This window comes from Phyllostomus discolor, chromosome 7 (genome assembly GCF_004126475.2).
Source record: "Phyllostomus discolor isolate MPI-MPIP mPhyDis1 chromosome 7, mPhyDis1.pri.v3, whole genome shotgun sequence".
Taxonomy (NCBI): domain Eukaryota; kingdom Metazoa; phylum Chordata; class Mammalia; order Chiroptera; family Phyllostomidae; genus Phyllostomus; species Phyllostomus discolor.
Genome location: NC_040909.2, coordinates 107,393,577 through 107,407,087, shown reverse-complemented (window position 1 = coordinate 107,407,087; position 13,511 = coordinate 107,393,577). Strand labels below are relative to the sequence as shown.

The 13,511-nt window shown below is 41.0% G+C and overlaps 1 protein-coding gene across 1 annotated transcript in view; it reads left to right on the top strand.

Annotated features, from left to right (window-relative positions):
* CDH17 (cadherin 17) overlaps positions 1–13,511 on the top strand; it is a 48,323-nt gene that overhangs the window by 10,087 nt on the left and 24,725 nt on the right. Inside the window, exons 3-9 of the mRNA XM_028533922.2 lie at positions 2,223–2,357; positions 3,211–3,349; positions 5,602–5,760; positions 5,860–6,059; positions 8,388–8,519; positions 8,837–8,987; positions 11,380–11,595. Coding sequence (XP_028389723.1) covers positions 2,223–2,357; positions 3,211–3,349; positions 5,602–5,760; positions 5,860–6,059; positions 8,388–8,519; positions 8,837–8,987; positions 11,380–11,595 — 1,132 coding nt within the window. The remainder of the gene's footprint in view (positions 1–2,222; positions 2,358–3,210; positions 3,350–5,601; positions 5,761–5,859; positions 6,060–8,387; positions 8,520–8,836; positions 8,988–11,379; positions 11,596–13,511) is intronic.

Below are 13,511 nucleotides of genomic sequence, written 5' to 3'. Positions count from 1 at the left end.
AAAAAAAAAAAGAATCAAGTAGCTACAAACTTTTTTCACTAAAGATTTTCAACTAGCCCCAGCTTAGTACTCTCAAGGGCTTCCAGATCACAAGACACTATGATACAAATCTGAGATAGGTCATTTTTTTCTTTTCTCTTTGTATTGAGATGTAGCTCACATACTATAAAATCCATCCTTTTCAAATGTACTACTCAAGAAGAGAGGGAGAAAAACATGACTGTGTGGTTGCCTCTCATGCACCCTCTACTGGGGACCTGGCCTACAACCCAGGCATGTGCCCTGACTGAGAATAGAACTGACAAGCCTTTGGTTCAGAGGCCCATTCTCAATCCACTGAGCTACACCAGACAGGGCTGAATGCAATAATTTCTGTGAGCATCATGATTTCCAGTGTTTTGAACTCTGCATCTGATAGGTTATTTATCTCTTCATCATTTAGTTCTTTTCCTTGGGGTTTTGATCTATTCTTTCATTTGGGCCACATTTCTCAGTCTCACAAGTGTTATGTTGTAAGGGGCAGAGACTGAGGTATTCACCAGGGTGGGGCAACCCTCTTCACTGTGTTGTGGTGTTGTCTGTTGGGGATGGTTCAAAGAGGGGAAAATGCCACTTGCCTGGTTCTCACTCCACTTTCTGTCACTTCTCCTGCTTCCCACAAGTGGATTGAGCCCTTTCAGGTGCTTATTCACAGGTGGATGGGTGTATACATTTTAGGATGATGTGGGCCTCTCCAATGGTCTCTCCTGTGAGACTGGAGTTTTTCCCATCACCATACCTCCCACAGATTTTTCCAGTCAGAGGTTTTGCATCATTAGTTCCTTGTGCTGAAACCCTGTGTTTTGCAGTCTGTCTTGCTCCCCAGTTGTTCCTCCTGGCTTATCCACCCATGAATGTGAGGCCACCTGATTACTTCTATCCCCTGGCTCAGAGCATGGCCACAGCTATTTAACATAGCTATGCAACCAGTTAAAGGTTATAGATATGTTAAATGACCATGCTAGAGGTTAACTGCAAAACTGTTGCTATGTAAAACAGCTTTCAATGGCCCTACTCCATTTGTCCCTTCCCCCAACTCACACCTGTGAGAGGACGGGGGGGGGGGGGGGGGGGGGGCGGGGTGGAGGACATCTTAATATTTCCTGGACACCCTGAGTTCTGGGCCCCATTCCAAATCCCTGTTTGGGGCCCCTCTCTTGGCTGCACTCTGTAACACTACAACTGTGTGGTTTACTGTTTAAAACTATTTCATTAGTATAATGTGTTTAGTTGTTTTTACTATCAAGGGCTACAAACACTTTATTTTATGCCTCAAGTTATTTCCGAAAGGATTGTGCTAATTTACATTTCCATCAATAATATATGTTTCTTTACATCTTTTATAACATCCTGAAGCATAGGCTATTATTGATTTTTAACGTTGTTAATAAAATATATGAAATGTACTAACAATTATTATTGAGGTTGAACAACTTTTATACCTGCATTATTTTCTGGAAACATTCTATTCTTGTGGTCTTCAAAGTGCTATAGCTTTTTGATAATATTGTGATGACTATATATGGTGCCGGGTGGGTACTGGAAATATTAGGGGGGACACTTTGTAAAGTATATGACTGTCTAACCACTAGGCTATACACCTGAAACCAGTACAAGATAATATTGAAAGTAATTGGAGAATAAAAATTTAAAAAGCTCTAAAATTTAAAACAGTACTATAGCTTTATCTATAGTTACTCTTTTCTTCACTTCTGAAAAGTAATTAAGAGATTGTCATATAGAATCTTGTGAAGTTACAATCACTTTTAAATTGTTTCCTTTAATATTAAAATATATCTTAATCGCTGTCACAATGTTTAGAAGTAATAAATGACATCTTTTTTAATCATAGCCATAAAGCTAACCTTTAAATATTTCTTAGAAGTTAGTAATGTTATAGCTTTCAGGTATTCCCAGAAAAATCTCATCTAGCTCCAGTTACAATTTAAACTATTAACTTTTGTCAATATATTAAAGTATGTCATACATTATTTCTTGAAGGAAAAGTATTTTGAATGTTAGTTAATGTTCAAGCAAACTTTTAAAATGTGTCACTTTAAGAGCTCATAACTTCTTAATTAGTAATTGTACAAATGAAAATGTTACCTGAAATTGGCGACTTTCTACAGATTGTACAACATTGTTTTTTCTTACGACCTCGTCTAACTTTTGCTTTTCCCCAGTTTAAGGCCCAACCTCCTGCTGTAACTTTCAAACTAACTGGGGAGACAGATGGAATATTTCAGATAGAACCAGATGGACTTCTGTATCACACCAAAGCTCTGGACAGGGAAACAAGGGCTTTTCACAAGCTTGAGGTGAGTTAAGACCAGAGAAAGTCACCTACCAACCTTTCTGATAATCCTTTGTCCTGGAAGTATCACTGGCACCTTCACCCCATGCACAGAAGCCTGTCAGGTCCCTCTGAACATTAAAGGCATGCTTTGCAAACCTAATTTGTCCATTTTTTTAATCAAGTACACAGGGGTATGGCAAAGGTCTCCTCTTCCTTAGGCTTTTTGATCATAACAACCCAAATTACATTGTCAAGGCCCTCAGACAGCATTACTCATTCAAGTATGGCACACTCAGGCACCTGGATCAAAACCAAGCCAATACTTCTCTACTATCTGCCTGTGTCTGTTGTGTGGGCTCTGGGTCCACACAGAAGGCAGCAGCAGTGCTGGGATGGAGATTCTTTGGCCCTTGCAAGAAGCAGAAATAACCAATAGTCAGTTTTCATGTTTTTTATTTGAATATGCAGGCATGAGGGACAGCTAATTGTGGGGAAAAAAGAGTAAGCCAAAAGCTTTCTGTCTGGTAACTTCTGTTGAATCTGCAGGTCAGCCATTAAAATGCTTCCGTAAGAGGACATGGAACTTTTACAGCCTCAGGTTCAAAGTGTTCTTATTTCACTGACTCTAGCTATTTAGAAAAGAATCGTGTCCAGTGTCCATCATACCCCACCACCAGAAAAACAGTCATGGTAATTCAGGTTTAATGAAGAGGGCCCCTATTTTAGCAGCTCCCAATTTGGGCTTTTATGGGTATGTTTCTCCCCTACACTTACCAGGTAGTGGTTCTTTGAACTCTGATTTCCCTCGGTGACTTTTGTTGTGTGATATGGAGTCCAAATTCACCAAGGTAGTTTTCTTTCCCTTTCTGCATCAGGTCTCAGCCCTGGATGCTAAAGGAGCTACAGTGGAAGGCCCAGTTCCCATCACAATAGAAGTGAAGGATATCAACGACAATCAACCCACGTTTCTCGAGTCAAAATATGAAGGCTCAGTAAGACAGAATTCTCGCCCAGGTAACAGGCAGGAGCCTGGAAGCATTTATGGAAAGACAGAAGGGTATGAGGCAGAAGGGGAAGATTTGTGTGGCTAATAGCTGCAGCTATCATTCATTAAGCACCCTAACTTATTTAAGTTTTGCAGAGTATTTAAATACTCTGGGAGTTGTATTATCCCTGTTGCTCTAAAGCATGGCTTCTCAACCTTGGCTTCATTGAGATGTTGGGCTTGATAATCTTTTATTTATTTATTTGTTTGTTTATTTATTTATTTATTGGTCAGGTGCTGTTATATGCATTGTAGGATGTCTAGCAGCATCCCTGACATCTACTCACCAGATGCCAGTAGCAACACCTACTCCTAAGTTGCAACAACAAAGATGTCTTCAGACATTGCCAAATGTTCCTAGGGCAGGGTAGGGGGAGATCACCCCTGGTTGAGAACCACTGTTCTAGGTGAGCTTTAGAATGCTTTAGAGCTCTATATATTTTACAATACTCTGGAAAGGTGAGCTCACTTGCCCACATCCTCCCAGGAATCTCACATTCACATGGTCACTATTGGCTCCCATTTCTTTTTCTTCTCTTATTTCCAATCCTAGCTATGACTTATCCATTTGCTATGTTCCTACCCTTTACTTCCACAAAAGCCTCTCACAAAAGCATAGGTGTATGCCACAGGCTTTGCTAAAGATTTGCGCAGTTGAAGAGGCATTACATTATAACAGTGCACAACATAAACATGAATATTAGACTTAAGACTCTTGCCCATTTCCATCAACTCACTGTCAGTTTCCCTTTACTACTGAATCTTATCTCTCAGTCTTTAATGCCTGCTTCCAATAACTCAGGAAAAGTATTCCTTTCACTTCATTATGTAGAGCAATTTCATTGTTGCTGTCCCTGAAATTTCATACCAAAGACTCCCTAACAAGCTCTGCTAACCAAGAATCTTCCATGTCTTTTCCTTTCTCTATTCATCAGTGGAATCTTCTAGAGTAGTTCTCAAACTCTTTTATCTCAGGGCTCTTGTCTTTCTCTAACAAACAAAATAGAGACAGACTCATAGATAGAGAGCAGGTTGACAGCTATGGGTGGAGGTAGGTGTTAGCAGGTGGAGGGATTGAGCAAAAAGGAAAAAGGACTCACAGACATGGACAGTGGTGTGGTAATTGTGGGATGGGGAGGGAGGTGTAAGGGGGATAAATGTAATGGGGGAAAAACACAATAAAAATTAAGTAAAAAATAAAATACAGCCAGGGGCTAAATTGAAAAAAAGTATTAAGGACTCCAAAGAACTTGTGAATATATCCAGTGGTGTTATGTGGGTTACATCCACAGGGATGCTGATAAATGTATAACAGCCATCTCTCTGGGGGCAAAAGCCCTGCTTGTAGCATTTACTAATTTCTGTGGTAAAAATATTCCTACCATGGCCTATTTCAAGTCACCAATGGTGTTAATAATTGGCTTACCAAACTTCTGGAAATTCAGCAATTGGCTCTCCCAGACTGGCTCCAGTACAGCATTGGTTATATCTACCAATACTTATCATATTAGAAAATAAAGCTGAGAGACTTCAAATATTTATTAATTTAGAATAATCAACATTTTAATACAATCTATATTTTTAAGGACAAAAAGAATTATTAAGAATGATGATGGCAGTGTTTGAATCTTTGCAAATCTCTTTACGGTCTGAATTAATTGAAAACTGTTGGATTCTCATGTCTGTTTCTGCACTCGTGCTGCCGTATGCTGTTTTAGTTGAAGCATATGAAGAAACTCTTGCCGCACACAGATATGTAGTTGGAAAAGGGAGGAATATTGTTATCGCGTTTTCAGATAACTATGGCTGTTCTTTGGTACTATACCTAAACTACAGCAAGTGGTAGTTTCTTAAAGGCTGGTTACAATATGGAATCTGGAGCCACATCAATGCCCACCCCACCGCCACCCCGCCTTTTTTGGTACTCCTTCACACTGACATCCATTGAACTAACGCTTTGAGTGGATTTTTATTTTACATGTATATGAGGTTAGACTCAATTGACCTAAAAACAGTCTCAGAGATCCCTAGAAGTCCTCAGTCCATACTTTGAGAAACCCCATCTTAGGGGAAAGAAGCAGAATAAAGATTTATTTCCCCACTGATATGAATTATGGCATCTTCCCCATTCTGCCTCTGGCTCTTAGAAGGCCAAAATGGCTATGGTTGGTTTGGATTTCAATTAATATCTTTTTTTTTCTGGGTATGTTTTGTTAAACAGGAAAGCCTTTTATGTATGTCAATGCTACAGACCTGGATGATCCAGCCACTCCTAACGGTCAACTTACTTATCAGATTGTCATGCAGCTTCCCAAGGTCAACGAGGTCATGTACTTTCAGATAAACAACAAAACAGGGGCAATATCACTTACCCGTGAAGGTAAGTCAGGTGATGCCCTCATAGGACTGATTGAGTAAAAAAAGGGACCTAGATCTGTGTCAGAGACATTCCCTTTTCTGTTCTTTCTACTTTCCATAGGATCTAAGGAATTGGATCCCATTAAGAATCCTTCATATAATCTGGTGGTCTCAGTGAAGGACATGGGAGACCAGGCTGGAAATTCCTTCAGTGACAGTGTACCTGTGGTTATTACAGTGAAGGAGAATATTTGGAAAACACCAGAACCTGTCCAGATTGTAGAAAACTCGACGGATCCTCACCCCGTCAAAATCACTCAGGTAGTGCCTAAGGAATGCCTACAGCCCACTAAATAAATGGCCTCACTTTGTAGGAGCTCACTCTCATGGTCTTCACAGATATATTTATTGTATACATTTTTACACAGCATAATTATAAAGCAAACTAAATTGACAAAATCTGTGGCTCCAAGTCTCTGGAGTTTATCATCATGGGTAAACTCTGGGCTTCACCAAATTGTGTGTGTGTGTGTGTGTGTGTGTGTGTGTGTTTAAAAAAGAGAACTTTGTCCATGATTCAAGATTCCCTAGATACAATTGATGTTTGCTGTTCCCTGTCATTAGTATGGAATATGGCTGCACTAGAGTGGGTTGCATATGGTGTACACATCATGTACATGTATTCTTATTCTTATGGGAAGAATCCCTTTCCAGAAGGGATTCTACTCATCTTATCTACTCATCTCATCATAGTCTGAGGGACATAGACAGCACTGGCCAAGAGTAAGAGTTGAGTAGATAACCTTTACCTTTGGAGACCACCATCCCCCAACTCCATCTCCTCTGTGTGCCTCTGCTCTCCATTCACAAGCTCCACCTTCCCACCTCTGAGGCTGGTGCTCTCACCTCCTCCCTTAGCTCTTTAAATACACTCTGAGCTCCACCTAGATCTGATCTTTTCTGGAAGATCAGAAGGTTCCTTGACGTGAAAGCTGTGGGCTAGTGAGAGAGCACTGGATTTGGAAGCAGATGACCAAAACCATGTCTTTGCTCCATTACTTTAATGATTGACTGTAGAATAAGTCATTTAACTATTCTGTACCCCAACCTCTCAACAGTAAAATGGAGATTATAACACCTCTAAGGACTGTTGTGGAGATTAACTAAGAGGCCGTGTCTATGAAAGTGGATAACAGGTATTAATGTTATGAGTACGTCCCAGTCTGTGGTTTCTCTAAGATTGTTTGTAAATAACACCATTGGTATTAAGGGACCTGGAATGGTCCATCCCACATCTATTGTATAACCTAAAAGAATTTTTATCTTTTGAATGTCGAATTAATGAATTTCACCATTGAGAAAAAAAAAAAGAATAAAAGCAACAGTTATTCTGCTTTGCCAGCTGAGAAGCTGTGTCAGGACTCACCACCGTGACAAGTGGAGATTCGGAGCCTTTACTACAGTCTTCCTGTTTGTTATTTAGGTCATCTCTGAAAGGATTTGTAAATGCTAAAAAGAAAGAATATGCTTGCTTGCTCTCGGGCCTGTCAAAGAAAAGAAATTCTGGGGTGCCACCTCCAATACCCAGGCCTGGGGAAAATGTTTTGGGTGTCTGGAAACACAGGAAGAAGAGTGGGGGAGGACGGCTCAGGAGAGGAGAACTCAGACCGAGTTTTTAGGGCAGAGGGCGCACTCACTTAGACCCAGGAACATGGTTTTTGGCTTGGATAGAGAGTGGTGCTTCGATAACTGGTATAAGACAATGATGCTCCCTTGATACCCTTCCCAGGCTGGTCTTAGAGGACAGTTTACTGTGGCAATTTCAAACGCTGTAGGACCTTTCGCGATTTGGGCAAATCAGTTAAACTTTTTGTGTCCTGGTTTCCTCATTTGTTGAATGGGGATAATGATAGTATCTACATCCTAGGGCTTTTGAGCATTTAATGAGATAATAGATACAAGTGTTTAGAATTGGGTGTGGCATGCAGTAAACCCTCAATGAGTGTTATTATTAGAATATTAGAGATACCAAACTCTGTCTGTAGAAAGTAGAGTGGACTTAGTATTGATTTTATTTATTTTGCCACATTGTTTACAGAACAACACAAGGAGATGGCAATTATTCTTAATCCCCAAAGTCTTTAAGACTAAATATTTAGGGAAGGAATGTGTTTTATTTATATATCATTTATCTTACTGAAATACTAGCCTGGAGAAGAGTTTCAAGTGTCTTCTTTGCTCTTCATTGAGGAGTTCTCATATACCATGGCTTAGTCCTCAGACAATGGCAACTACAAAGTAGATTTTGTTTCTTAGATTGATATTTTATGGACATGAAGCTTCCATGGTCAGACTTCCAAAATAGTGACCATGCAAATTCTTAAAGGGGTTCACACGCAAAAAAATTGCTTTAGAGAAGAAAAATATCTCATACGTGCTTTTTTGGGAGCAACATAACTTAGTAAAATAGGAAAAAAGGCTTATTTTTGGTTGAAAGTGAAAAAATATAATTCAGTAGTTGTAAGAAACCACAGACATATAAACAAGGTCGTCAGAAGCTTCAGACTGAGAACCAGAAAACTGTTTATTCCCTCTCCAGTTCTCTGGGTGCAGATGTCTCTCTCCTCACGACTCACGTTGGCCCTGCAGGTGCGGTGGAATGAGCCAGGTGCACAGTACTCCTTAGTTGAAAAGGAGAAGCTGCCAAGATTCCCATTTTCAATTGACCAGGAAGGAGATATTTATGTGACTCAGCCCTTGGACAGAGAAGAAAAGGATGCAGTGAGTAAAACTGGGGGGAGTTTCACAGGTGACAAGACCAAGTCCTGTGCTCACGACCTGGAGAGCTGAGAGCAGGAAAGATTTTACTTAAAAACAGTAACAAAAATTCCTAAACTGGGTTCTGACCCCAGTACGCCACTGCTCTCAAAGATATGATAATATCCCCACAAATCTGACCCATTTTATTTTTTTCTCATTTCCCAGTTCTAAGTAAGTTGAAAGTAAGGGGGTACATAAAAAAATTAAAACAATAATTTTCTCTGCCTTTTTTAAGGCAACGATGGAGCCATGTCTTAACTCTGATCTTCCTGTTGTAGTATGTATTCTATGCAGTTGCAAAGGATGAGTTTGGAAAACCACTTGCAATACCACTGGAAATTTTTGTGAAAGTTAAAGACATTAATGATAATCCGCCTACGTGTCCACCCACAGCAACTGTATTTGAGGTCCAGGAGAATGAAGGAATAGGTAAGACGTGAGAGCTATTTGAAGCTGTGTAACCATCTTTCTTATAACTCTGTAATCCATTTCTCCTCTCTGGCTTGTAAAAAGTGGAGTAAATCTGATCAGGGATCAGTCATCCATGTCTAGCATAGTGTAGAGGTTGAGCACACCTTGAGAGTTGCACAGGTACAAGTATTCTGGCTCAGTTACTACTTGGGTAGTGTCCTTAAATTGCAGCTTATATGACCACCATCACCACTACCACCACTCTCCCTGCCCCTGCTTGTTCCTGGCCTTTGTCACTTGGAGACATGGCACTCCGTTCACTTCTGACTTATCCACAAAATCTATACTCACACTGAGTGGTGCCTTCTGCTGGAGTTTCCCTGGTCACTTATGTCAACAGCCCCATAGTTCCTCTGACAGGAAGGATCTACTGTGCAGTGAGAGAAGCACGGTGCCCTCTGTGTTGTGCTCACTTGTTTTGGCAAAAAGTCCAAAGCAGGGCAGCTCCAACACCGAAGGGTCACAGAATTTAGTGAGACATTCTTTCATTCCAGCACACACATACTTTTCTTTTTTGACAAGGCAGATGTCTGTCACAAAAGTGACTCGGTTGTGATTGAGTCAGAAATAGCAGCTGCTACTGGACCAAATACATATTTCCTCTGCTCTGTGGCTCATGGTGCCCCCTTCCTAGGCCCATCAACCATGTCTACATGGCCCAGGTCCATTATAGACGGCCACAGGGAGTTCCCTCCCCCCACAATGAAAATCCTCCAAGTTTCCATATAAGTCAGTAGATGCTAATTGATACAGGAGAGGGGGTAAAGCCTAGCTCCATGAATGGGATATATTCAAGTTTGAGTCCCATGGTGGGATTGTGGCTGCATGTAGAGAAGGCCACAATTCCCATTTCACAAAGCAAGATGATCCAGAACCTATCAGACCTCGTGCAGAGCTGGGTGAGGTACTGAGTCATAGCCTCCAACTTTGGGAACTCCCTGGGCTGAAACACTTGCAAGAATAAATACGGAGGGCCATAAATGGCAGCAAGGCAGGGAGGATGCGTGCCTGCCCTTTGCCCTGTGTTATCTCTGGGGTGGAGCCAGTCTCTGCAACTGTTCTGTAAAGTCGCTGAGAAGTGACCCACAGTGGGCCTTTCTTTAGTTACACCATTTGTCGTGTACAGTAGTATCCAAGGATGGTTGTCACAAAGAAAGTACCACGAAGTCAGTAGCTTAAAACAACAGGAATTTGTTCCCTCACAGTTCTGGAGGCCAAAGTCTGAGATCAGAGTGCCTGCTAGGGGAGCATTCTTCCGTGCCTCTTCTGGCTTCCGGTGGCTCTTGCTATTCATGGGCTGCTTGTGGCAGCATAACCCTAGTCTCTGCCCCCTTCACAAGGCCACCTCCTCTGTGTGTGTGCATCTTTGGGTCTTCGTATAAACACACTAATCTGTAGATTTAAGACCCACTCTAAGTCCATGACAATTTTATCTCAAGATCCTTAACTATTTATGTCTGCAAAGATCCTATTTCCAAATATGGTCACATCCGTGTTTTGAGTGAGCTGGAATTTTTGTGGGACACTATTTGTTATGGGCTGAACTGTGACCCCCTCCCCCAGATTCAAATGGTAAAATCCTAATGCCCAGTAACTCAAAAGCTGACTATTATTTAGAGAGAGGGTCTTTAAAGAAATAAAGTTAAAATGATGTCATTAGTGTGGGTCTTAATCTAATATGAATTAATGTTGGTATTCCTAAGTCCTGGGACATAAGTCCCACAGATTCTGGCTAATATAAGACATCAAAGAAGAGAAAAAATAGAAATGTATCTTAGTATTATTTATATATATTTATATATATGAAATTTAGTATTTTACTGAGCTAGACCCTAAGCCTCCCACAGGGCAGGGGTATTGTTTTGTACCTCTTTTACCCTGCATATATAGAATAGACATCCCATAGAATACAATACTCTGACTTCATCACTAATGTGGTGTTCTCCCAAGAAGAGAAAATCTGGACACAGACATGTAGAGGAATGGCCCTGTGAAGACACATGGATCTGACAGCTATGTACAAGCCAAGGAGAGGTCTCAGAAGAAACCGACCTTGCTGACACCTTGTCTCAGACATCTAGCTTCCAGAAACTGTGAGAAAATAAATTTCTGTTGTTAAAGCTGCCCAGTCTGTGGCACTTTGCAATGGCAACAATATCAAGCTAATACACTACTGAAAACACTATACCATGGAGAGGGTTAGAAGAACCAAAATAAATCTAAGAACTTTAGTCCACTGTTCAAAGTTATTTACAGAGCTTTCTAGGAACCTGCTTATCCAGTGGAACCATTTTTACTTAAATTAAATAGAGCCTGCAATGGATACATTTCTTTCTTTCCTCCTTCACAGTTAGCGATATTGGGACTCTTATCGCCCATGACATGGATGAAGCAAACACTGTCAACAGCGTTTTACAGTACAAGATTGTGGATCAAATCCCTCCATATCCCAAAGAAGGACTCTTTCTGGTCCAGACATACACGGGGGTGTTCCAGTTGGCCAAGCAGTCCTTGAAGAAGCAAGACTCCCCTCAGTACAACCTGACAGTAGAGGTGTCCGACAATGGTCAGTATCACATTCGCTGTCAAGAGTGAAGATACATGTTTTCCTTGTAGGTGTGATGTGTGAGGCTGTCCTAATGCCTGGGTATACTGCAGAGGGATGCTTCCTATGTGAACCACACATGCACCACAGAGGCAGCTGTGAACCACTTGGAACTGTGGTCCAAAGTGACAGCTCAGGCAGCATTATTGCATTGGTAAAGGGGATTAAAAGTACAAGGCTTTTATTAGGGGAAATGCCTATGAGAAAAAAATGGAGAGAGATACAGGGAAAGCTGGGAGAACAGTCAGAGTATAATATAAGCCTGACCCCGAGAGAAGTAGACAGGGAAGGAGGGCTGATGGGAGTCTCACAGACTACTGAACAGTCCAAGAAAAGTTTGACCTGGTCATTGAGGAGTCCAACATTGGGTGCTGAAGGAGTCCGTGATACTCAGGAATGGGTCTACCTTAGCAGACCTGCCTCCTGCAGTCACTGGCTGGGGGCAGCCATGGGAAGCCAGGCCTCAGTGCAAATGTGGCAATGGATTTCAGAGTGTAGCAGTGTGGCCATCATCACTGAAAGTCCCTGTTGTTGGAGGTTGGCAAGTTACGTTGTCATGGCCACCATAATCATAAACAAAAAAAATAATGGCATTTCCCAATTCTTCCTTTCAGACTCAAAGGATTCTGCCATATGAAAGTGGAGGAAAAATGCATCTTTTGGGAAGTTCTGTCTTCTCCTATTAGCACCTAGTTAGTCATTTGACAATATCAGAAGACATTCTTCCCTATTCCTTGTACAATGTCAAAGCCAGGGGTTATTTTTGTTGAGTCACAAGAACCTTTGAGAATCTTATGAAATCTATGCATTCTCAAAAAAATGCACACAGACACAAAATATACATGTATTCAGAGACAGGCTTATTTTAGAGGCATACGCACTCCCAGGTTAAGAATTGTTCTCTGAGTTAGAATTGAACCTTAAATTAACAAATAGTTCAGTAAGTGTTATGCTAGGAGTGCTAGCAGGCACGGATTATATAGGTGTGCGGAAGAAATGGCACCATTTCACACTGTGCTTCACATTTTTTTCCTTTATACAGATGTTGAAGTACTGAAGAAAACTGGGGTTTAACAGGCTCCCAGTATAGAATGTTTGGAAGTAATTTGGAAAATATTGGGGGGTCTAATATTATACAAATAGCTTTATGTTAAGAGATACAGCAAAAATGATAATGAATATAATAAATCTGGATAAATTAACAATCTCACACCAAGAGCCACCCATTCTTACAGCAAATAGTTAATGAGCATTTACCTCATTTGAGGCACCTTTAAGGTATTGGATACCTCCACAAATAAATAAATTGCAAGGAACATGTACAAGGTTGTGTGTGTGAAGGAAATGAGTCACTCAGTGGAGGGAGAGAAAGGGTAGGCTTTCTGGAAGAGGTGAAAGAAATCTCATGTACAAATGCAAGGGGACTTGAAGCAATTTAAGGCTGTAAGGGCATACAGTGGAAATCAGATAACATATTGTCTATGTACATGAGTACATCTACAGGAAATTTGGGCCAGGTAATAAAATATATTTATACATAAACATATATGTGTGTGTTGATAGAAATAAACATTCAAGTGTACACTACAGAAAATTAGAGACTAGGCTGTAATCGTTTTACATAAAATCAGGGAGGGCTTGTTACCCTGGAGGCCCCCTGCTGGTCCCAATGTGGTTTGTGCAAAGCAGGCAGGTGTGCAGGACCTTGGACCTCCCAATCTTTGGCCATTCTCGTTGTCCACACACATTCTAGGGACTAGCCCCAGCTTTAATCAACATTCATTTATTTACACCTCAGTTATAATTAGCTTACATGCCCAGGGCACCGAGCAGGAACTCTGGAGTAAGACTGCCTGAGTATATTCCTTAAGATCCCA